This window comes from Anarrhichthys ocellatus, unplaced genomic scaffold (genome assembly GCF_004355925.1).
Source record: "Anarrhichthys ocellatus isolate YVR2014 unplaced genomic scaffold, GSC_Weel_1.0 scaffold30, whole genome shotgun sequence".
NCBI classification, from domain to species: domain Eukaryota; kingdom Metazoa; phylum Chordata; class Actinopteri; order Perciformes; family Anarhichadidae; genus Anarrhichthys; species Anarrhichthys ocellatus.
Window position 1 is genome coordinate 2,162,677 of NW_022280060.1, and position 23,904 is coordinate 2,186,580.

Sequence of the window (23,904 nt, forward strand, 5' to 3'; positions counted from 1 at the left end):
CACACACACACACACACACACACACACACACACACACACACACACACACCTCGAGCTGCTTCAGTAGGCTGGCCTCCTGTGCCTTCAGGCGCTCCTTGTGCCTCTTCTTCTGCTCTTTCTTTAGCTGGTAAGCCATAAACTTTCGTTTTCTGACTTCGTCCTTCAGGGCCTTGATACGGCTCTCTATGTCACTCTGGTCCGAAATGGGCTCTGAAGGGAAATTTGAAAGACAAATCACAGTTAGAATGTGAAACCGGTGCCAGACCTCCGATTAGCAGAGGGTAATCCAACTTTGTACCCACTCGGAACACAAACCCAATTCTTTTGAGATTAGTGTACATTTTCTGTACAAAGAATGTGTCATTTTGTGTGCATGTTGCTTTGGCTTGTACACAATGAACCAACAGTGTTACAAAGATTAGTCCAAGGTTTAAACAGTGGCCTGAAAATGAATAAAACACATTCAGCTACAATGAAGGGCCAGCAGAACCGTCTTTGCTTGTGCAGTAGCTATGTCCAATGCAAAGTGTTCTCTCATGCTATCACACAGCTAAGCAGGTTATGTATCAGGGAAGTGCTTGCATTAAGTATTCCTGGCAGCATCACATTATGCCCGACTACAGAGCGCCAGCAATACAGCTGCATTATTTCCACGCTCGCTTCTTTATCCCCTTCTATCTTGTTTGAGAACTACCAGGAACTATAATACACCCCCAAAAATATTACACATTCGGTGTATGCGTGTTGAATCATTGGGTAACTCACCAGTCTGCATGGGCATGGGGGATTCAGTTGGCTGAGCGCGGGCCTGGTTGGCGGTCCGGGACGAGGAGCGAAGCTGCATCTTGGTTTTGCTGCTGCCATCGGAAGGAGAGGCAGACGGGCTGTGGCTGCCTTTGAGTGGAGACTGGAGAGACTAAACAGCAGGAGGAGGAGCGGAAGAGAAATGCATATTACTGACAACACAGTCAGATGGACAAATAGGAGCATGCCTGAATTAATATTTTACATGCACAATAAACCAACAAATGTGTAGTTACCCTGTTGCATGTCCCTCACACAACATGAAGCTTTGTGTATTTTCAATACTTTAATGAAAGACTACAAATAACCCCAACAGCATCTGCACAAAATTCTTTGGATGAAGTTGAATGAAGCGTGTTCACAATAGCAAAATTCTTTGTGTCAGACACGTGAGATCAGTTTTAAAGTAGCTATATTTACACTAAAAACGTTCTCAGCTACCATCAAACAGATGGGACGAAACACGGAAATACAAAAATGAAATAAAAACCAGACTTGTGCGTACTTTTCTGCTCGGTGACCAGGAAGCTGAAGTGAAGTCCTGGGTGTAATTTGCATGGCTGCTCGTCACAGAGGCCAAAGGTGTTTCAGGGATCGACACATGTTGTACTGAAGATGGGCTTCCTGGTTGCTGGGACACAAGTCCCTCCGTGTGTATACTGGACTCGGGTGTCGCTGAGGAACAGTCGCCCTCGCTCACAAACTCTGAAAACATGTAAAACAGATAAACATGAGCTTTACCAGATAAATATTGACCTAATTTTGACTTTAAACACGGCAAAACCAGCTAGGATCATGTTGCGTCACCTTTCTCACCGTCAGTTCTATGCTCTGAGCTGCGATGGTGACTGGAGCTGGGGCTAATGTTGGAGATGTCCTGTTTCTGGCTCTCCGACATGTCCCGAGGTGTTTGCCTGTCCCATACAGCCAGGGCCTCCTTTTCCATCCTACGGACCTCTGCCTCCTCCTGGTCCAGACGCTGTTTCCACTGCAGCAGCTCCTCAGCATGGTGACGCCTCTGCATTAACTTCTGCTCCCGCTTTGTCAGGAACCTGGAGAGGGTAGGAAGGACGGGGAGATGAGGAAGTAGTGGAGGATAAAGGAGAGAAAATGAGGAAGGAGACAGGAAGAAGTTGGGTGGTGACGGGAGAAGGTAGTGTAGCAGTAAAGAGGGAGAGAAGAGAAGTTTGACAAAGGCATATTTATCATAAGGAATGAAAACATGACATCGCAGATGCAAGCAGACCCAAATCACCTGGACATCCAGTTATCACCTCAAACCTCTGTCGAACACACACATACACACCCAATACATGCTTTACTTATTTCTTTCCCTGGAATAATCATCCAAATAAGGAAGTGAATCAGCACCAATCAAATAAACAAGCACTAAGTGATGACATGTCAACCAGGAGAAAAGGAGAGCAGGGAAATCAACAGTGAAGATGTCAGATTCATGCATCGGACTGAAACCCAGGGGTTGAACGCTGATTGGGTGCAGACACACACACACACACACACCTCAAACATAAACAGCAGTTAAACAAAATAGACAGTTACATCTGTATGAATGTGTCCATTTAGTAGACCAATGAGGATAACAAGACTTAGTTCTTTTGTTGTTCTTTTGTCTTTTGTCTCTAAACATAAAGCACATATATCTGCAGATGCCGACCAGAATAAAGTGCAGTCAGGTATAGCTGTTGGGAAATGTGGTCCCCCACAGCTACGGGTGCCATTATAGTGCGGTATTATTTAGCCATGATCTAATTTAACGGCCTTTCTCTTGACCTAATGTATACTGATGACAGGCCAGATACTGAAGAACCAGACTGGGGGGGGGGGGGGGCCTTTTAGTGCCTTCCAAACTCTATTACAACCAATGGCCATCTGTACTTATTATCCAATCCTATGCAACAGTTACCTAATAAAGAGGGCTAGTTAAGATTGACTGGGCTCATCAAAGAGATAGACCACTCTATCGCTGGTCTGTTCTCTGCAAACGTCCTGTATTTCTATAGCTATAGAGTCTGGTTTAATCTCAAAACATTTTGTATCAACGACTGGGCTGGAGCCGACCAGCCGGCAGCCGTAAAATGAAGGAGATTAAAGAGAGATGCACCGCAGCATTAACTCCAAGAGGCAAGAAAGGAGGAGGGGAAGAGTCACAAAGTACACAACACAGAAATCGGTGAAATCCCAGAGTTGAGTCTGAGATCCCCATCCAACAAGGAAGGCACCTATTAAAATAAACATAACCTTTAACCTTCACAGAACAGAATTCATCTCACCTCTGTTATTCTCAATGTTACCACTTTGTGATTTTGTTTAAAACAGAATGCTTTAATGCGCACACTAACATTATTATGACTATAAAAAAAAAATTGAGTGAACATGTCAAAAGGTTAGCTTTTTTTCAGGGAGGCAGCCTTCCTTGGGCACTTTTCATGCTTTCACTCAAACTCTCCCCCCCACCAATTCCATCCCGGACGCAATCAAACACATCCGATCAGTCATCATTCACAGTCCCTCCCCTACAAGTTCCCAGTGCCAGTAGGTGAACACAAGCATGTTCCATGGAGTGGGGGGGGGGGGGGGGGGGGCAGGGCAGGGCTAGGTGGAGGTTCTGGAGAAGAGGTAGAGAGCACTGTACAGTACCTGACCAACTGGTTGTAGATAAAAAGCTGGAATTTAGGGTGGAGGTTGTGAAGACAGACACTGAGGGAGGCCCAGTGGTGGGCCGTGAACACAGAAAGGAAGGAGTGGACGGGAGATCGGTGTCTACAACACACAAGCACGCGACAGACACAGTCAGAAGAGTCACACAAACATGGGAATGGAAAACAAACAACACAAAATGTAGGAGGGGGAAAAACATTAAAAACAGACTCAGAGGGAAAAGACAAGTAGAGAGAAAGGGAGAGAGAAGAGTGATATGAGCAAATGTGGTTTTGTTGCACCCGAGGTGTCAGTATTCAGGTTTCTGGAAGAATATGGCTTCTTTTAAATGTTTTGGGAAACCATGAACAAATTAGCAAAAATGTGGGCGTCGAGCATGGGGGTTTGCTGGAGGTGTGATCGCTGTCAAACCTGCTTATGGAGGGAAATGATAGTTATCAGTAACCCTGATGACAGTGTGAGGTAACGCGTACAACCGTAGATGAAATGTGTTTGTGTGTCACATCAAGATAAATATATAGTGTACATTTGCTTTGCAGGACAGTGGTAATAGAGAATGAGTAAGGGAAGGGAAGAAACAAGTGGTAGTCTGTTAAAATGGCAAACATACAAGCCAGTAAATGCATCGTCAGACACACATCGTTTTTTGTTAGATCCTTCTTCATCATTTTTTTGCAGTGATCTAAACCTAAATGTGGCGATTTTGAACTTCATTATGCGTCAAAATTATGTTGCTTTTACAAATTTAAACAAATATAGACCAAGAAATGTTGAAAGCTACCATGGAAGGCCTGTGATTAATAGCAGAGTTATAAATCCTAAACCCCAGAACAATTAACCCACTTGTTGGAGCTACCCGGTCATGAGAGGCTCTCCAATCACCTGACCAAAGTTGTTGGCCCAGTCGAAAACCCTGGAGGACGTACAGGAGCGCCAAACACATGCAGTTACTTGTCAACACGAGAGGAAGTGGGTGTAATAAAAATGATGGAAATGCACAACCGATGTTTGCCTTTTCTGTAAAATAAGCGTGCTTCTGCTATTGAAAGACGCAGTATTACAGCGTTACAATTATTTAAGACGGTTAAATATTGTCTGATGTTCTTGCTTTAAAACATTTGTTTAAGACGGCAACAGATAACTGTACGTAGACCCTCCTACAAAGTACTGTTAGGTTGCATGCCTCTGAAGTTAAGGGAGGCATCGTAGCAGAGAGAGTGGATTCTGGTCTAGTTTAAAGGGAGAACAACATGGAGCATGCTTATCTTCACATTCACACAGCCACAGCATGTTAGACAGCAGAAGAAAGATGGCATGCACCGATTAGTTTCTATTAGTTAAGTAAAGACCCTATGTATAGAATTAGAACATTTCTGACTTATCGTGGTAGAATGATTACGAAATGGCACTTTCGTAAAAAGCACACCATGACTTAATGCAAAATCACTCGGCTGTAAAACACATCTAAACTAAGCGTTACCAATTTCAATAAAAGCCCTACTTCTGGCTAAGTGTAAACAGTGTGTTATGCAAGGAAATAGTAACAACAGATCAAAGTCTGTATGAACATATACTCTGTGTTATGTGATCAGGGGCCAGACCAAGGCAGCAGGTGATAAGGGATGATGACTCCTGATAATACACTTTGTCAGATTGTCAGTGAGAACTCAATTTATATCGGAAAATTAAAGTCTTTACTTGTCATCCATGTGAGAGCGCATCTTCTTGAGCTTCTGCATGATGCTGCTGGTCTCACTTCCAGAGATGGAGAGCGAGGGAGAGGGGCTGCGGGTATCATCCGGGTGACTCATGTTGGGGGAGGCTGCCTCGGACACGGGGGTTTCTGACACAGGAGTCTCCTGGGGGAGGGATGAATGGACATGCAGACAGGCCAAGTATTAGTGAAGCAAATTACAACAACAATAAAAAATGCTTTAGAGGAACATGGCAGCATGTTCTACAGTTATAAGTATTCTTTATTTCTTGATTCCATCAACAACTACGCATATGCAACCATCCATTCACAGGATGGGTATCGAATGAAGCTCTCTTTTAGTATCGCTATCACTTTAAGGGTACTGGCATTGGTGCTGGCATTGTAATTGCCCAGCCCTACTCACAGGTGGCTCTTCATCCCCAGCATATTTGAGACGCTCTTTCAGTCGGAGTGTAGAGTTTCTCATCCGCTCAATCTCCTCCTGCTGCTTCAGCAACAGCTGCCTCTCCTTCCTGGCTGCTTTGTTGGCTTCCTGAAGTCGCTTAATCTCAGCCTGGGAACAGCAGTACAGTGGGAGAAAAAGCTGGTTAGTCACTTTAGTTAACTGTCACTTGACGTTCTTATATTTCTGCCCCCCCATGTACCTGTTCCTGCTGTAGTTTCATCAGAAGGCCTCTCTGTTTCTTCCTGATGGGGGGCATTTTGTCATCCTCGCCCTTGTCCCTCAGCCTCTTTTTCTGGTGCTCTAGCCAGGCCAGCTCAGTTCTGGTCTTCTCTTTGACAGCTTTCTGCCGTAGATGCAGCAGAGAGCTCTGGTGCTGCAGTCTTACCTCCTCGTCCTTCATGTACTGACGCACCATGTCCATGGTGAACTGGGAAAAGCTGTCCTGTCCGCCAGAAAAGGCCATGTTTGCATCCTGAGACTGCGGGAGATGAAAAAGATAGGAGGTTAGAATGGATTGACAGAAAAGTTTAAAAGGAGATTAAAAGGGGGGCAAAGGAAAACAAGAGAAGTAAAGTGACACAACCCGCATGCTTAACGAGGAACATCCAGGCAAAAACCCACCTTCTATTATCAATCTCTGACTCTTAATGACATATATTGGCAAATGTTTGTAGGCTACACTGCTCTCACCTTCAAGATATTGTGTGCCCCTGAAACCAATGTTGCGTTGTGATTGGCTCCGTCGTCCTCTGATTCCTCATGGTGGCGGGACTTCTTCTCCATAGTTCCACGGCGGTGCGCCTCAGATGGCAGCAGAGAGCGGAAGGAGCGCTCTTCTATCTCATCCTCTGTCATGGACTCATCAAATTTGAGGGAGTTCTCTGTGGCCACTGACGTACTGTCTCCTGGAGGGTCAAAAATAAGATAAGATAACATTTTTAGGTGCCTTGTGTACACACAGTTTTGGCTTCAATACGGATTAAATAAGGTTTTTAAGTGGAGGTGACATTTATATAACAGCAGCCCCTGACAGTTAAGTGAATACGAGGGAAATACTGGTGTGTAAAAAGCATGTTAACTTTAAACGAATAGCCGTGCTTGCCATCCAATACCTTTCTCGTCCACTGCAGAGGGGATGCTGTCGCTGCAGAGGGAGTCATTTGCTGCCGTTAGAACTTCCTCCTCTATGGAGCTGCTGCCCGCTTCCCTCTCTGCCCTCTCGTCAGCTCCTCCCTTCCTCCATTGCCCCTCCACTGCTTCTTTTTTCGTCCGTTCTCTGTGCTCTGGCGAGGCATGTGACGGGCTATGTTGACTGCTAGAGTCGCCTCCACTGGGAAAGAGGCAAAGGACAGATTTAGCATCATTAGGTTTTTCTTCCCCAAATCTAATGGAAATCAGAGTAACTAGTGCTACGAAAGAGGCCTAAGTTGTACCTGAGGTTTGGTCTTCTGAAGGACAGAGAATCAGAGCGACTGGGGCTGTTCAGCAAAGACAACGGTTCTTCTGGCCTGGTCTTTCTGCTTGACACCTCACTAGGGAAGCTGGAAGAGAGCACGCAGAAGAGACCCAAACATTTAGAACAGATACTAAATTCAAAATGGAAGGCAGTATGCAATGTACAATTAAAAAAAGGTGTTTTTATGTCACCTGTCCGAGTCATTTTTGTCCTTTCGCTGCTTTGAATAGGAGCTCTGCTGTTCTTCCCGCTCCATGGAGGAATCAGAAACATCAGCGGAGACAACCAAAGCTCTTGTTATCTGCGACTGTGCCAATTCTGTCATCTGACAGACAAGAACACAATGCACAAATCAAATGATTGATTTGATGAGTCTTATGCTGGATATTACCCTTTCCTCCTCTGCATGCATTGTTATCTCTTTACTGAAACTCAACAATCAATCGGCTTTTGTTACAAAATCACATGGGCTGTTTTCCAGGCAGGGGATTGCTAACCTCTTTGATGTGTCGGGCAGTGTCAGCTGTGTACCGCGCTGCCTCAGCCTGTTGAGTCATCAACTTGGTAGTTGCCTCCTGGAGGCCCTCCAAGGTCTCCTTTTGATTTGCCGCCAAGTTTTCCTGCAGTTCAATATGAGCCTGGACAAAAAACAAGCACGGACATCATGCACAGAAAAAAAGCACACATACCTTAGAAATCAAAAGGTGAGGAGGCAAACACTAAAGCTATCATTTACAAATGCATACATACTGTTTGTGTGAGTAAACTAACTGATGGACTGTGTGTGTGTGTTGTACCCTGGCCACTCTCTGCCTGTTTTCCTCCAGCTGTAGCTGTGTCTCCAGGGCTTCCCTTTCAGCCTTGATCTTCAGCTCATAGAGGTCACGCGCGTGGCACTGCTGCCTGGCCTGCAGGGTCAGAGTTCAGAGAGCAGGTCAATACAGTGCATCAATACAGACATTAGTCAGGTAGTAAGTCACTTAAATGTATAGAGGCCCAAAAAAAAAAAAACACTTACAGTATTTATCATGTAAATGTGATGCAGCAACAAATAATTTAAGTTTCCGATGAATTAAATTGGGAATTATTTAACGGTGTAATTTCCATTTGTATTGTACATGACATTGAGTGCAGATGTTATAACTTACGGCAAAGCTGAGAGTGTGTGCGGTCTTGCAATCATCAAAATATTAAGCTTCATAAACATTGTTTAACAATAAACACAACTGTTGATATCGTAACACTTTAAACACTGCTAAATACACGGCGGAGCTTCTTTGAAGACCGTATATCTACAGTTTTGTTACTCTTGCTTCACCTTAAGCATCTGGGCCAATGACACGCTCTCCTGCTGCGCCACGGACACACCCATCACCCTCTCCACGTCTCCCAGCTGTCGGACCGACTCCTCGATGGACTCCAGGTACTGGAGCTCTGCCGCCATACGCTGCTGCAAGACAGCAGGTGAATACTGTAGTTCGGCTGAGAGAAAAAGAAGAGCGGAGAGGGAGAGATTAATAATCTGTTGGTGGAACGGGTCAGACCTTTTCTGTCTTCATCGCTACAGTTCTGACTTCAGCTAAAGGAACATTCAATCTTGAAATTCTGCTTCACATAACGTCTGCTGTTCATCATATTAATATGAGTTTTATCTACCTGTGGTCTTGGGCTCGGCTCTACCACTGCGAGCTGTGGCGCCTGCGTTTGGATTATTTGCCCCCAGAGAGGCACTTCTCACAGGCTCACCGGGAGAGGCTGCTTCCGGAGGAGAACCAGGGTATGGAGAGCCAGACGGAGAAGCCTGTTTGGGCCTGGCTGCTGGAGACTTCTTACTGTCAAGACCCAAACTACAAATATAATAAGAAAGAAAAAAAGCTCAGGTAAGGAAGTAGATCAAATACTGAAAACACACAACATGTCTTTGAAAGTGGATGTTTGTAGACTTAAATATATGACCTTTCAAGATGTTTTAAAACCACAGAGATTCAGAAAAACAATGTTTTTGTTATTATTTTCTGAAACAAACTAATTCCAAAATATTTTTTTAATTCATATGCAGGAAAAAAAAGGATGCTACAGGATTTGCAGAGTGGGTTAACCAAATGATAAAGAAAGAGCCCCTCATGCTGCAAACCCTTGAGCTGACTGAGGCAGCATACCCCTGCTGTGAGAGGCCCAGACTATGAATGGCTATATTGTGCTGCTCAGAGACTATCAGATGCCAAGGATGACTAAAGAGATCAGGATACACTTTACTTCCTCAATAAGGATAGCAGGCTGTGGCACCTTTATTTTTTCAAGGATAACAATCAATTCATATATTATAACAGAAACGTGTATGAATGCAATCTGCCAAAAGCCTACAAAGCTCATTGAGATCTACAGTGATACTTATGCCGTTACTAAAGAAATGAAAACACACTAAGTCACCACCAAAGTTAACCAACAACCTTCTTTGCAAATGGTGCTGTAAGGGGAATCTGCCACCTAGGTTTTAGAACACCATTCGAGAGATCAAATGTCACGACTGCGTGCTGAGATTAAATAAATAAAAAAAACTCTCTCCTTTCCTTTGGCTGCAGGCCCGAGCTGTGGTGAAGCTGGCTGACCCGACCAACCACCCTGCAGGCCCCCTTAAACAAAATAGCCAGTGTTTTCTGTCTTCGGTTGAAATGCAGCCCCCTCTGGTTCCTGGGCATTAAATAGCTGCTTAAACCCTCAGGACAGCAAGCCACAGGACTGTTTAGACTGGCAGCCTCATCTAGGGCTCTCCAAGTGTAGTTAAGTGATTCATGCCCAGATGAATTAGCCTCTGTGTGATACAGTATATATCATGTGGAGGATTCTGAATGGTCGGAACAGCAACAATTGAGATGACCCAGTGTTTAAATTATATTTCAGTTTAGCAGAAATACAGCGCGGCCTCACAGGCTAATTTTAATATTAATTTGTATCCAGTGAAAACAAAAGTTCCAGGAAATAAAGAAATACAATCATCCTGTGACCCTAAAAGAAACACCTATAACCTACCATGTACAATACAGCATAGAAATATCCCAATGTAAGCCAATAGCACCACCGATCGTCCCACAAAGCAGTGTTCCACTGAAGGTTACAGAAAACCAAGAGGGAAGGAACTACCAGAGACAACTGCATGTGTGGGCAATTCAAACACTGATGCATCTTCAAATTAATATCTTAGAGACGCTTTGACTGAAAAACGCTCACATTGAAACCTTGCAGGAGGAAAGTTTTACAGCATTAGACTAAACCTAAAGTAACAAACCTCCCCTGTAATGTAGTCAGACAAAGACTGTTACCTTTGTTGAGAAAGCTCTGAAGTTTCCCCTATAGTGTCATTAGAGGGGACACTCTTGGTCTGGCTGTGGGCGGAGCTTTTGTCTGAGCCCCTCTTCCTGGAGTCGGAGGATAACGCCTCTGAGGGAGGTGAGCAGGAGCTCCTCGGCTCTTCTACCAGAGTGCCATCACTCTGGTCTGATGCTGTGCCTGCAGAGGATTTGAGTAATTATATTGTGCAGCAGACGGATTTGTAGATCTTATTTAATAGAAATAAAAAAAATAGGTGTCGTCCAAGATATTATTTAAAATTGTACATTCTCACCTCTTTTTCTGGCAGAGTGCTTGGAGAAAGGTGAGGAGCCAGATGTTGAACCAGAGGAAGGATGCGGCGAGTGTATAGACGAGTGAAAGGGTGAATGTTGGGAATTGATGCCTCCTGTACTTTTGTCATAAGGAGACCTCCTCATCAGCTCCTCAAAATGGCTGTTCACACTGATAGTGAGGGGAGAAAGAAGTATGACCAATCACTTGTAAATAAAACTCAGGGTCTGTGTCACAAAACAAAAATGATCTCTAGTGAATATGTGATAAACGGCAGAGTTGATCCGTCTGAGAGTGAATGAACCGGTTTCTCCTCATTCTAAGAAACCTGTCAGGAGAAATCTCTGAACTCCAGAATGCAGAGGGGGATTTCTGTCTGAAAGGGCTGCATGAGCTTTCTATTTGTGTGACATGAATGCCATCCAGTGGTCACTTTAAAAACTTTTTCTGTTTTTTTTTTGCTTACCTGCGAGAATTGGAGCCTCTCTTCAAGTGGCCACTGGCTCCGCTGCTATGTGACGACACAAAATCATCTTCATAGACGGCTGCGTCTACGGGACCATTTGCAGAGTGTAAAGAATGGGCAGAGGGAGAGTTCCTCTCACTCACTACAGGACAAGTTGGAGAACAGACAGAGGAGAAATATTTATGATCTTGACTTTGACTGTCAGTTTGTCAGTTCTGCTGTGATAAACATTCTGTGTAGCTCTTATGGTTACATATCTTTAAGACGTTTACCCATAGATACTCAGTAACAACAACTAACCTGGAACATGGCCATGAAGATTCTTAGTGAAAATGTTGATTACACTCAGAGGGCTTCCTTTGTTCAGCTCCTCCCAGGCTGCTTTGTTACCGTCATGCTGTGCAAAGGGTGAGCTGAGGGCCGAGCGCTTCGCTGCCTCTCTCTGGAACTCTGACAACCGCTGGTAATCCCTTCTTTGACCCACGCAGTAGTCCGCTGCCTCTCCCCTCCAACGATTGTTGGAGGGGAGAGGAGGGCTTGCCTCATCCTCAGAAAAACTCCCTTCACTCAGAAGAGGACCCTCGCTGATGGAACCGGCACTTGAGTCGTGGAGATCTGTCCGATTCTTCTCCTGGTCATCCATCAATCCACACCCTGTCCTTTGTTCCACTCTCTCTACCTTGTCCAGCCCGTTGACCAGCCTCCTCCTTTCATGTGTGTAACTGTTGAGAGTTGGCCCTGTCACAGCCGCAGCAGTTGTTTGTGGATTCGTCAAATTGGTGTGTGTGCCTTTCTTTTCTTTCTGTCCCCTGAGGGCGTGCAGATTGCCTGTTCCCGGTAGAGCCGTGCCATTGTATGAACTATGACCTGTGCTCGTCAAAATCCTCTGGATCCTCAAGGCTACGTCATCATTTTCTGGGGCAGCCGTTTCTGCCCAGCATCCATCATCAAGGTTAGCTTGAGAGGGTCTCATATTATCCACGTCCATTGACGTTTCAATACCATAGTTGATGCCCTCCCCAGCAAGCTTCCGTGCCTCACTCTCTATGCGGTTGGAGAGGGATGTGGCTGTGGCCTTCAGGGCCTCGATGCGGGACACCTTGGACCGCGACCTGTTGGGAGGCGTTGTGGCTGGCCGCTGGGTGTGCTGGAGGTCTCTAGCTGCCACCGCGGTCTCCAGCCTGAGAAGGTGAGAGAGGAGATGATCACCAAAAGGGGCTAACCCACTGCTGCTGGGACCAGTCGTAGGTAGACCAGCTGGGCTCAGACGGTCAGGCTGAAGCAGAGAGGCAAATCCAATATCCAGATCATTCCTGCAATGGGGAGAGCAACAACGGATGGAGAAGTTAAAGGGAGTGAGAAATAGAGATGCAAACGGCTTGCTTTAAACTGTGTTCAAATTAAACCATTCTGGGTATTTGGGGTATTGTAAAAGCAACTTTTATTTGACATTTGTGTCAGCTCTCCCTCGCAAAAAGACATTTATGTACTACAGCAAAAATATTTTTGCAACTTTAGTTTGAATGAAGCAAAGAAATGTTTTCACCAGTCTGATATGCAAATGCTAATGGTACGGAGCATAATGAACAGGATGGAGCCGACTGCAGCTAGATGAAAACTTTAAATGACAATAACTATAATCACCGAATACACACAGAGAAAGATTATTATTTTATCCGTTTCAAAGGTAAAACCATGACCACGCAATCATCTTTATTTCCAGTCAATTATCTGAGAAGCACTGACTGTAAAAGTGCCCGGAAAGCTAACCACCTGGGAACAAACACTTTCTCTGTTTGGTGCAGTCAGATGATTCCCTAGAATTTCTCGCCCACACACTGGGCCTCATGCAACAACCGCTTGCATAAGTATGCATCTAAAGTTGCTTTTAAGAGTTTCACCACCGCATTCACTTTCTCCTATTTTGAATTTTGGCTTAGGTACCAAAACTATTTACAAGTGGTTCAGACCCGTCATAAGGATTAAGGACCATTATTTCCAGTTGATACCAGAATGTGTGTACTGTTGTTGTACTGGTTAGTTTGCCGTTTGTCACGGTCAACAAATCGTAGTGTTTGTTATTCTGGAGAGTGATGGAGTTGAGCAGGCAGATTTGTGAGTGTGTGTGTGTGTGTGTGTGTGTGTGTGTGTGTGTGTGTGTACCTGGATAATGGAGGAGGTGGCCGGTCATTCAAAGACCTATCGCTGCTCGAGGGACTCTGCGGTGCCTCTAGTCTTTTGTTCTCTTTGTCCGACTCTCCTGAGGGCTGGTACATCGGTCTCTGTGGCAGAACATGTGTGAACACGCATGTCAAACATCTTTTTTTATCTTACATATTTTCATTAAGAAATATCACTTAGTTACTCATTCTACCCAATACAGCTTCTATCTATCTATCTATCTATCTATCTATCTATCTATCTATACATACATATCTATATCGATATAGATATATCTATATATATAGACATATATATATATATATATATATATATATATATATAGATATATATATATATATATATATATATATATATATATATATATAGAGTGTAACCATGTGTCACGCGTATGTACAATACCATTTGACTAGAAGGAGCAGCTGGTTGCATCTGTGTGGCCTCCTCGTCCAGCTGCGCCTCCTCCAGAAGCAGTTTGGTGTAGGTCTCCTGTAGTCGCTTTTGTACGGGGGCCACAAGCGCCTCGCTAGGAAGGGCCACTGTTTTAGCCGCATCTCTTTGCTTCCTGTAGAGGTCCTGCAGTCTCTGGTTTCTACTCTCCGCCTCGTCCCTCAGTGCCCTCTTCTCTTCTGCTCGTCGCCTCTTTCTCTCCTCTTGTTGCCTGGAAATGTATTGGCGAACGGTGTCTGCATCATAGTGTCGTTTTTTCTGCCCAGTGTCCGCAGTCTCTGACTGGTGTGCAGTGGGGCTGGCGCTGCGGCAGCCTCTTGGGTAGCTTCCTGTTGCCACCGTATTTCCCCAAACAGAGACTGAAGCCCTTGTTCGTGACCCCGATCCCCCCCTCCCTCTCGTACCGCTGCTCCCTCCCCGGGTCCTTTGCCGGGACCTCTCCTCCCTCTCAGCTGCTTTACACTCCAGCTGGAGGTCATTAAGTATCCCCTGGATGTCTGCTGACAACAGGTCCGTGCTTACACCCACTGGAGCCTTCTGCCGATCTGCAGATGAGGGTGTAGATGTGGTCGTGGAGTGGCTTTTGGATTGAAAACCACGTCGAGGACCTTCTGTGCTGTTCGGGCGAAGCTCTGGGTTTGATTCTGAGCGTGGGCCTGAGCTGGAGCGGTGACGGGAAGCTGGTGGACACAGGGCAAAACATTTACCAACACAAGCACACACTTTCTAAATAGTTCAATGCTATACTAAGCCTTTGAAGTGGAAGCTAGTTTGATGGAACAGTGAACATTTTAAATTTGCTTTTTTTAACTAGCAGTAGGCTATACAATCCTTTTAACTGTTTTCCTGTTTATTTATGATTAATATGTTCAATAAACAGGTTTTTGCAGCTTACAATACACTGGATGTTCCAACAAGTGACTGTTAAAAAAGCTAGACACATACTAGATGAGGCTTGTGGGGCAGGCTTGCCGTGGAAACTCTAATCTGGGCCAAATTGAAAAATCCCATCTAGATTCTAAGTATCTAATCCTGACAGTTTTTTTTTTTCATAACATGGCTGCAGTGAGCCTCTCCCTGCTCTGTAGTCTCTGGAAATCAGGCCTTGTCTAATTGTGCGGCCAACCAGAACAGCCAGTCTATCTATATTCCTTCCGGTCAATGGTAACCTGTAGCGTTGGGACTATGAGGGAGTGTCTGAGGCTGTGTGACCAGTAGCAGCCAAAGACTCTTTATTTATTCATATTCTTTGGCAGGTGTTTCAGTCTGTGAGTCCCAGACATGCAAAACCTCTATAAAAGGCTACATATATGTATTTTACAACATCTTCCAAATACATGGTAATAACAACGAGTACAGACGTGTGTGTTTAATTTTAGAGGTGAAAGTTCGATAGCAACATGAGAAAACAGATAAAAGTAAAATGAGGACCCAAGATGTCTGAAAGAAGGAAGAGGGGGAAGGTAGACGAGTAAAAGAGTAACAAGTAATTCACACTTGGTGATCAAGTCTTGTCCTACATGCCACTCAACTTAAATAATGCAGAGAAGACATTTTTGATGTCAAGCCGACACATTTTGAGTGGCTCTTTAAAGCCAATGACCTATGTTCTTTCTACATCTTGACCCGCTGGTTAGTGACAGTACATCAAGCCGAGCGAGACCCGACTGTGTAAGTAAGCTGGGTTGGCTGCTGGTCTCATGAATTGGCCTAACATAAGATAGGGCTGTAGCGGCACGCATAGAAGGGTAGAGTACAGGTCTCCATGTCCCACCTGTTCTGCTCAGTCTGTCAGCTGGCTGGGATCTGTCCTCCTCCCTGGGCAGCCTGGGAACTGGACCCAGTACCATCTTTACCAGCTTTTGGCCCTCCCGCCACGACGCAGGGCTAATCGCTACAATGACATGCCAGGAGAGAGCATTGTAATTCAATATGGTTCATGTTGACCTCATGGAACATGACTGCATGTGTTTGCACATATGCAGGCACACCACCACCGAAGCAAGTTGCCAGAAAATAAATATACACAAAGATTAGAGAACAATGAGAGTGTGTAGGATTGCATTTGTGGTGATCAGGAGTGTTGGAAAATTACATTTTCAAAAGCAGCAATGTCTCTTTACATGGGCTAATCGCTAGAGCTCTTTTCACTGTGACTGTATTCTACCGGAGTGCAGTTCCTGGTAATGAAGTTGTGCATCCACTAACTAAGCAGCTGTTTGTAACTGAGCAGATGAGCAACTGAACCTGGCCACAGATTTCAGAGGGCTATTTATAGTGTTGTTCCAGCACCAACGAGAGAACAGCCAAACTTTAGAGACAGCACAAAAGTTGGAATAAACTCAAGTAGACACCAGGCCCAGAGTGAACGAGAGCTAGAGAATAGGAGAGGTATATTTTACAACCAGCTTCCAGGATATCCAGATTACACTTTTTGGTACTGTGGTCTACACAGACTCAGAGATAAAGATATCTAGCAATCATGTTTACATGTGTGCCTTTGGAAGCATCTTTGTGAATGGGCTATCCAAGGTCTGCTATGCCCAGTATACAGCAGTATGTGGCTATGATTCCTCTATGTGGGTGTCTGTATGCTACACAAACTGCATTTCACACATACTGAACATTTCTTCAGGGATTAAGAGTCTTAACACTGCTTTAGGAGCCAGCAATCTATCTGCTTCATGTACAAGAACACACACAGGCCGTGTAGATGGAAAGAAAACACACAATACTGTAGTTTGAACACTGGCTTCTACAGTCTGTCTACTGAATTTACAACATTATCACACTAATTACATTCAAATTAAATAATTAATTGTTGTTAATTAGCTTGAATGTAAACAAAGTTAGCACTTGATAAGACTGTATCACTCTCATTGTCTCACAGACACTAGAGCAGCACAGCCAGTTGAGGAAAAGCCTTCTAAGCACAACGATAGTTCAACATTTGGAGCTCCTGGTTTTGGTCCATATGTACCGACCCATAATAAAATTCTGCCAGATTGTTCCACATATTTAGCTTTCCTGATGTCACTAATGGAAAATAACTCAAAGGGTGTGTTGGCCCCCAGACATAAAAGAGGATTATTATACCTGGTTTTGCATTAAGGTCAGAGGAAGGAGCCGATCTATGGACCTTCCTGACTGGTTTGGGAGGCCTCCTCTCTTTGGACTTGTCTGTTCTCGGTTCCCTCTGCTGCTGATGTCTTGATCTGGTGCTCTCTGTGCACAGAAGACAAATGCAAAGAATGAGCAACACAAACTGACAAAACTTTCTAAGCTAAAAAGCTGTCAGTTGGCTGAAAAACAAGCCCAAAAATCTCTGATGTTATAAACCAAAGACCATGAGCCTAAATCCTGTTTGTTTATGCAACACTCCTTTGTGGAAAAACAGCCAATACATTTTTATTTTTTTTTTTGCGCTTCTGAGAGATCAATACATTTTCATGCCATGCATTCATGTGCAATCATTAGCTTGCTAAGAATCTGTTCGTGTCCTATGCTTACCAACAAACTGTCGTGACAGGTCTCTGTATATTTCTCTGCTGAGGTTATGGAACTCTTGCTCCTTCCAAACTCTCCCATCGGGAGTCCGGATCTTTGTCTCAGTGCTGTTGAAACCTGGGAGTGTAAAGGATTGAAGACGTAAACTGTAGCATCCTGTTTCTGACTATAAAGCTATAATTTGTATTGCTAAAACATTAAACTATTTACATATCATTATGTCTTTTTTAGAACAAAAGGTCAAACAAACGAGAACATTTTAAGTTTGGGAGATATCCTACACTGATGGTACCTTTGTATATCGGTGCAGGCGGTGCAGCTGCTACTTTCCGTATTTTGACTGTGGGCATGTTGCCAGTGCCAGCATTGTTACTCCCCACAGCTGCCATAATGGGCTGTTCCAAATAACCCAGCAGCTTCTCTCTCTCTGCGGACTCCTCCAGATGTTGCCGCTGCCTTCGAATACGCTCTTTGAGCTTCTCCAGCTTATCATCCGGCTGATGTCGCCTTAGGTTCTCCAGCCGCTGGGAAGCTGAGCCTGGACTGGTGGAGGGAGTGCTCTCCCTTCGGGGTGTGGAGCCAGGGGCTGGAGCTGGACATGGGCTTGACTCTTGGCTATCCATACCAAGTTGTGCTTTTGCAGGGCTTTCCTCCTCAGCCTCCTCCCATGCAGGGACTCGGACACCCGTGAGATGCGACTGGTTTCCAATAGTCCTCAGGGTGTCCAGGGCTGGCTGGTCATTGAGGTAGCGGACATCTGTGCTCTCCAGAGCCGAAGAGTGTGTGCTGTCAAGGTCCCCGTCTGTCTGTTTATCCCTGGTGTCTCTCTGGTAGACCAGCTGGCTAAGCAGAGGATCTGAGGGGGGCGGAGAGGATGGCTGCGAAGACCCTGGCACTGAGTGCAGGCTGTAGGCCTCCAGCTGAGAGGAGGGATGTGGTGGAGGGGTGGCCTCTCTGGACACAAACCAGATTAAATGGGATCAGGAAGGGGATCAAGATTTACTCTTAATTTACCACTCACTGAGTGTACAGAAGAGAACATGTATGGGTGGTCAAAGGGTATCGAAGTTCAATGATGAAAACTATTTAACGTATAAACAGAATGAAAAAAAAAGTGGAATTCTGAAATTATGAAACACTTCCAGTAGTTTTTGTATTCTACAAACTCTTGAAAATATATTCTCATTTGAACCCCAGTAATTATGTGCAAATAGCAGAGAGGTTTTATAGTATTACTACAAACAGAAGAGCCCTGAGCTACTGAAGTACCTGTGAGACATTTAGCAACGAGCTATTCAGAGGAGATGTCTACAACATATGGTCTCTGAATGGAAGTCTTGAAGAGCAGAGAGCGTTGGGGGACTGCCTGTTATTTAGGTGAAAGAGCTCTCCTGATGTATTAAGTTGAAACAATGAGCTGATGCAATAACTACAATGAAAACATCACAGCCCAGTTGAGGAATAAACACCATCTTATTCGGTTGTCACTCTATAGAGCGCCAACACACTATATAGTATGAATAGATTAGTATCATCTAAATACCGTGTTTTTGATAAGTGTGTTTTAGAATGAATGTGCAATAAAGGCTTTATGCTTTTAGGTATAGTTTTAAAGTTTGTTTATTGTAGAAGATTTAAAAATTGATTAGATCGGTGCTTGAAAGCATCAACCACAGATATCCAGTCCAGAGTAACTCACCTAGAGAGAAGAGGCTACGGGTGTTTCATACATTCTTTTTGATGCAGTTTTTGTACCTGTAGGAGGCTAGCGGCTCCCTGAACTCCACGCTGTTGTTTCTGCGGACATTGCTGTCCTGGGTGGCGTTTCTCAGCGGGCTGCGTGAGCTGCTCTTTTCTGGACTCTGCTGACTTTGCCTCCTGCGCTTTGAGGACCCTCCATGCTCATCAGCTCGTTGACCATCTGTGAAAGAGACAGCGATGTTAAAATAGTTAGAGCTTGAGTGTAGAATTTAACTGGTGATGATGACATTTTGAAATAACTCACCCCTGCAGTGAACCGTCCTGGAGGATTTCTTCTTGGGAGGGTCCATGACAGAGTCCAGGAGAACCCCTGTCCCCGGAGCTGCCTCTAGACGGTTTTCTATATGCCGCAACTATAGAGGGAGAAACATGTCAGACTCCTTGGGTTATGTGATGATGAAAGAGAATCATCTTCATCATCATTATCTGTTGCAGACTGTGTTCAATAACTTTTATGAAATAGAAAATAGTTTTTGAGTAGCTGACAAACAAAGTCATTCAGCAGAAAACTGTTCAAGGTGTACTTACAGCAGCTTTGGACTGGGACAAACTTTTCCATGCAGTTGTCAGCTCTGACAAAGAGAATGAAAATCCATTTTGATCAGTGATAACAGAACCGCTTGCTATGTAAACAACTCATATGACACGTCTCAATAATCCATTTCAAATAAAGTGCTTGTGAGAACAAGAATACAACTGAACTTCAATATTTTACACACCTGTGCCATTATGGTGATCTGTAAGCTGCTGAGCAGAGCTTTTCAGAGACACATCAGTCCTCCTGCTGCTCCTCATCTCTCTCATTCACCTGAAGCCAATATTAGACAGAGGCCAATCATGAAAACCAATACTGAACAAAGGTAAATGTGACATGAATCAACTCTTTTACTGCATACAATATACACAGTCTGAAAACAAAGCCAGTTACAATTCAGCAATCAGGCAGGTAAAACATTTTTTTTTTAACTGGAACCAAAAACAAGGAATAGCATATACAACCAAAATACATCAAGCGCTTTCAAACAAGAAAATGACTGACAGAAACAAACATTGGTGACAACTGTCGAGATGGGGAGCCATGCCAAGCATGTGAACCAAGTGAAATTTGTAGAGCCTAATTAGTTACTAGTGTAACACTATTATGTCAGCTTGTTGACAGCAGACTAATGTCAGCCTGCCATTTAAAACCGGTTCTACAACAGCACATTCCTCAAAGGTTTCCATGTTGGAAGGTAGGCGGAACTAAAGTTTGTCACACGTCAGCCATAAGGTGTTTACTCAAAGCACCCATTAAGCTGGAGTACAGGTGTCTGGTCCTACGTAGGTACTAGTCTCTTAAAGTCATTGACAAAATTATATTTAATTGTTTTGTTTTCTCTTCCTGAGTCAACAGTCTACCAATTTGTTGACAACTTTGCCACTTTAATCAGTTCACTGCACCATGGATTACTAAGCAAATCCAGCCTAGATCCTTAGCTCGTGGGTGTTTTTCACACCCTTTGAGTCATAAATAGTTCTTCAGAAGTCATGGCTTTTATTCATAACAACCACGTGACACGGCCCTGAGGCGATCAGGAAGAAAACTTAAACTATGTCAGTGATGACCGTGACTCAAATGAATGGTATAATTGTGTATTTTCTGTAATGTGAATTTAGGTGGGACTGAATCTTCAACTTAAGGTTGAATAGACAACAGCAGCTAAAACTATATACCGTACATCTGTAAACGGTAATAAATTCATACATAGAACTAACATTTTCAGGTTGTCCTCTTGCCTATGGAGCTATGCTGACGTTAGCTACTTTGGGCAAAAGTTGTCACTGAAAAGTGCATATGCTAGCATTACATGAAACACTTCCGCCAAAGCTCAGTTAACGACTAGTAATTCAAGTTAACGCTTGTGAGACTTACTACCACCCATTCACTCACGAGCAAAAAGTCTAAAGTCACAACCTTCAGCACCATATACTGGTCCTGTATTGCTGTCGGAGAGAATCCATCCAACTCAGCCATTTAGAGCGAGTAACGTTTGTTGCTTTAACATTTAAAACTCGTCGGAGGGAAGTTGAACCCATCAGCACAAGAATAAACGATGTCGGGTGAACTTTGGGAGAGACAAAATACAATTCCCCAGCTAGAGTGCATGTGATTTCCACTAAAACGAACGAAACCGTGTGAAATCAAACGGTGGCCATATTTTCTTCTTCGCTTACCCACTGAAGTGTTGCTCCGCACTATCGGCTCAGTGCTGAAACCTATGGCTGGACGCTACACTACCAAAACACACATGTAGGGACATTGACCGTTGCAATATAGCTTCCGACCACTAATGTCATGACTGTGCATGAGACTGTTTAGCAGTACACGAGGAAGAAATTACGTGCCATCTTTGACTTTAAATGGTTTGTATCGACTTTAACTTTAATCACAATCACTCCATTGTCGTCAGCTGCGTTAGTATTAATTTGTATTCACATGGCATCGCCTTTTTGAACCAGGTATAAGTCGCTGAGCACGTTACCTTCCATTTAGAGACTTTATATTTTCTACAATAATGTGTAAAATACCCGAGAGCCTGAAATAGGTGGGTTCACACTGATCTAAACTATTCAAACGCTAGCTGTCGCTGGTGTTGACGACAGCACTGTTGTCGTTGCATATTATAATTTATGTCAATACTAAATTAAACCGCAGGTAACGGCCATCTAGCTCCTCACGTAACAGTGTAGAAATGAGTCAACTCTACGAATGAAACACCCTGTCCCGGAATTACTCACTCGTAGACTCAGACAACACAATCCTTCATTAATGTAAATACTTTCGGGGGTGAACTAACAGCCATGGTATTACTGTTTTTTTAAATCCAAATAATTATTAAAACAACGTGAACTTCACAAAAATCATTTTTTTAATCTAGTACAATCGTTGACTGTCCGAAAATTATGTCTGCGACTCATTCTACCATCTGACTTCAAGATGACTTATTTCTAAATGTCTTCGGTCCAGGGAATAGTCGGAGCCGCTAACTCGAGAGAGTTGACGTGAATGCGAGCTGACAGGAAAGTCATGAATTAACTTAGCTGACCACCTCTTCGGAGAAACATAAAACACACCTTTAGGGAAACAATCCGACGTGTCTAGATGTCCACATTCATGCTGACGTCTCAATGATAAGGAAATCCTTACTTCTCCGGACTTCTTCCTCAGTTTCGTCCAGCTGTCTGTTTGCTAACGTTAGCGCTAGCCAGCTAACGTTAGCAAACCAATGTTAGCTAGTAGTTGTGCCAACTAAGCTAGCAACTTTTTCTAGCGACATGCACCCATCGTTGTTGTCTCAGTGTTTGTCGGGGCAACCAAATATCCAGGTCATCTGTGATATTCCAAGAGATAAATGTCGCTACCCGCCTCTGAGGTTGCCTTTCCCGGGTTACTATGTTGATGTTTCTCAACAGTGAAAACTGGGTATCCAAGACTGGTAGGTGACTGAGACCGAACTAGCGCGAGATTTGGACCGCGTCAAACGCTCGGAAAGCCCCACCTAGTGCGCGCGCGCACACACACACACAGTCAGACCGTAAAATCACCATAAATACATGATAATAATACAAAAGCTACACTGTCCATATCTAGCTGTGAATATATAAAAGGGAGTTAATGTAGGCAATTGTTTCCTCAATGCTTTATATCTATATTATACAAAGTAGTTAAATCTTTAATGTCTATAGTTTCTCTGTTCTACTTTGTTGTCTTTAATGTCCTTGTTTTTATATTTTTCTTGTTTATTTGTATATTCCATGAATATACGTTGAGTGCAATGTGTAAACCGGAGTCAAATTCCAATAAAGCTCTGATTGTGATATTTTCAGAAGTGAACTAAAGAAGCCAGTGGATAATAAACGGTGACAAATGATTAGGCCAAAAAAAAAGAAGAGTATATAGTATATTATTATAATAGAAATTGGCATCGTATTGTCTAAAGTTGGACTTGTTTGCATATTGTAGTTTCTTCCTTTTTTTTACCGTGAAACTGAAAAGAATCATTAATTAATCAGATCCATAGAGTAAAACACGTAGTAAGGGCAGAAAAAGCCATGCTGCTACCAATACAACTTATATGCATTTAGTGCCACCGAGCGGCCTGAGTGTGTATCACATGCAGAGGCACACTACTGCATCGAGTCACCTTGAACGTTACACTCATTCACAAAACTAAAGAATTACCATAGCCCACTCACCCCGAGTCCAGTTCATTTGAGTGATTTTTCATCACAAGATTATTGCTTCATTTTTTACATTTGACTGATTTTTATTGGGGCTCGAGTTCTCTTATGCTGGTCCCTATGGCAACAAATGGAGTGCACATTGTAAAAAAAGGGGTGAAATAGTTTGCTGATAGGATCTGAGCCCACTGTTTAACAGGCGAGTCGTAAACTGCAGTGCAGCCTGTCATAACCATGAAGCCATAAGATGCAGGTTTCTAGGTTATGGCTGCTTGTTGGAGCACGCAGATGTCAACAAGTAGGTTACCTGTAGCCTACTTTGCTGTTTATGAGCACACACCAGGCTAAGTTACATGTGGAACCACATGGAATTTGTCATACAATAGCGGTTTTAATTATGTTTTTGGGGTCTTTTCAATTAAAGGTGCTGTAACTGACTGCTCCAGATCCCCCGCTTCCCCTTGGCTAATAACTCTCTCTCTCTCTCTCTCTCTCTCTCTCTCTCTCTCTCTCTCTCTCTCTCTCTCTCTCTCTCTCTCTCTCTCTCTCTCTCTCTCTCTCTCACACACACACACACACACACACACACACACACA

The 23,904-nt window shown here is 43.8% G+C and overlaps 1 protein-coding gene across 6 annotated transcripts in view; it reads right to left on the reverse strand.

The window, feature by feature from the left end:
* cep350 (centrosomal protein 350) overlaps positions 1-22,586 on the reverse strand; it is a 27,888-nt gene extending 5,302 nt beyond the window's left edge. Inside the window, exons 1-31 of one of the 6 annotated variants that reach the window (XM_031864017.1) lie at positions 22,275-22,586; positions 19,807-19,895; positions 19,616-19,659; positions 19,332-19,440; positions 19,082-19,247; positions 17,619-18,280; positions 17,330-17,443; positions 16,916-17,044; positions 15,594-15,713; positions 13,772-14,499; positions 13,352-13,470; positions 11,489-12,501; positions 11,189-11,330; positions 10,724-10,893; positions 10,422-10,608; positions 8,758-8,948; positions 8,420-8,583; positions 7,899-8,009; positions 7,599-7,739; positions 7,293-7,426; positions 7,079-7,186; positions 6,758-6,975; positions 6,336-6,550; positions 5,845-6,123; positions 5,604-5,753; positions 5,182-5,342; positions 3,463-3,585; positions 1,612-1,856; positions 1,310-1,509; positions 766-916; positions 50-210 (exon numbers count right to left, since the gene is read on the reverse strand). In XM_031864017.1, the coding sequence (XP_031719877.1) occupies positions 50-210; positions 766-916; positions 1,310-1,509; positions 1,612-1,856; positions 3,463-3,585; positions 5,182-5,342; positions 5,604-5,753; positions 5,845-6,123; positions 6,336-6,550; positions 6,758-6,975; positions 7,079-7,186; positions 7,293-7,426; positions 7,599-7,739; positions 7,899-8,009; positions 8,420-8,583; positions 8,758-8,948; positions 10,422-10,608; positions 10,724-10,893; positions 11,189-11,330; positions 11,489-12,501; positions 13,352-13,470; positions 13,772-14,499; positions 15,594-15,713; positions 16,916-17,044; positions 17,330-17,443; positions 17,619-18,280; positions 19,082-19,247; positions 19,332-19,440; positions 19,616-19,659; positions 19,807-19,891 (6,540 nt within the window). In that variant the 5' untranslated portion in view covers positions 19,892-19,895; positions 22,275-22,586. The other 5 variants (XM_031864020.1, XM_031864019.1, XM_031864016.1 and 2 more) reach the window with 5 other exon arrangements.
* Positions 22,587-23,904: the final 1,318 nt, after the last annotated feature.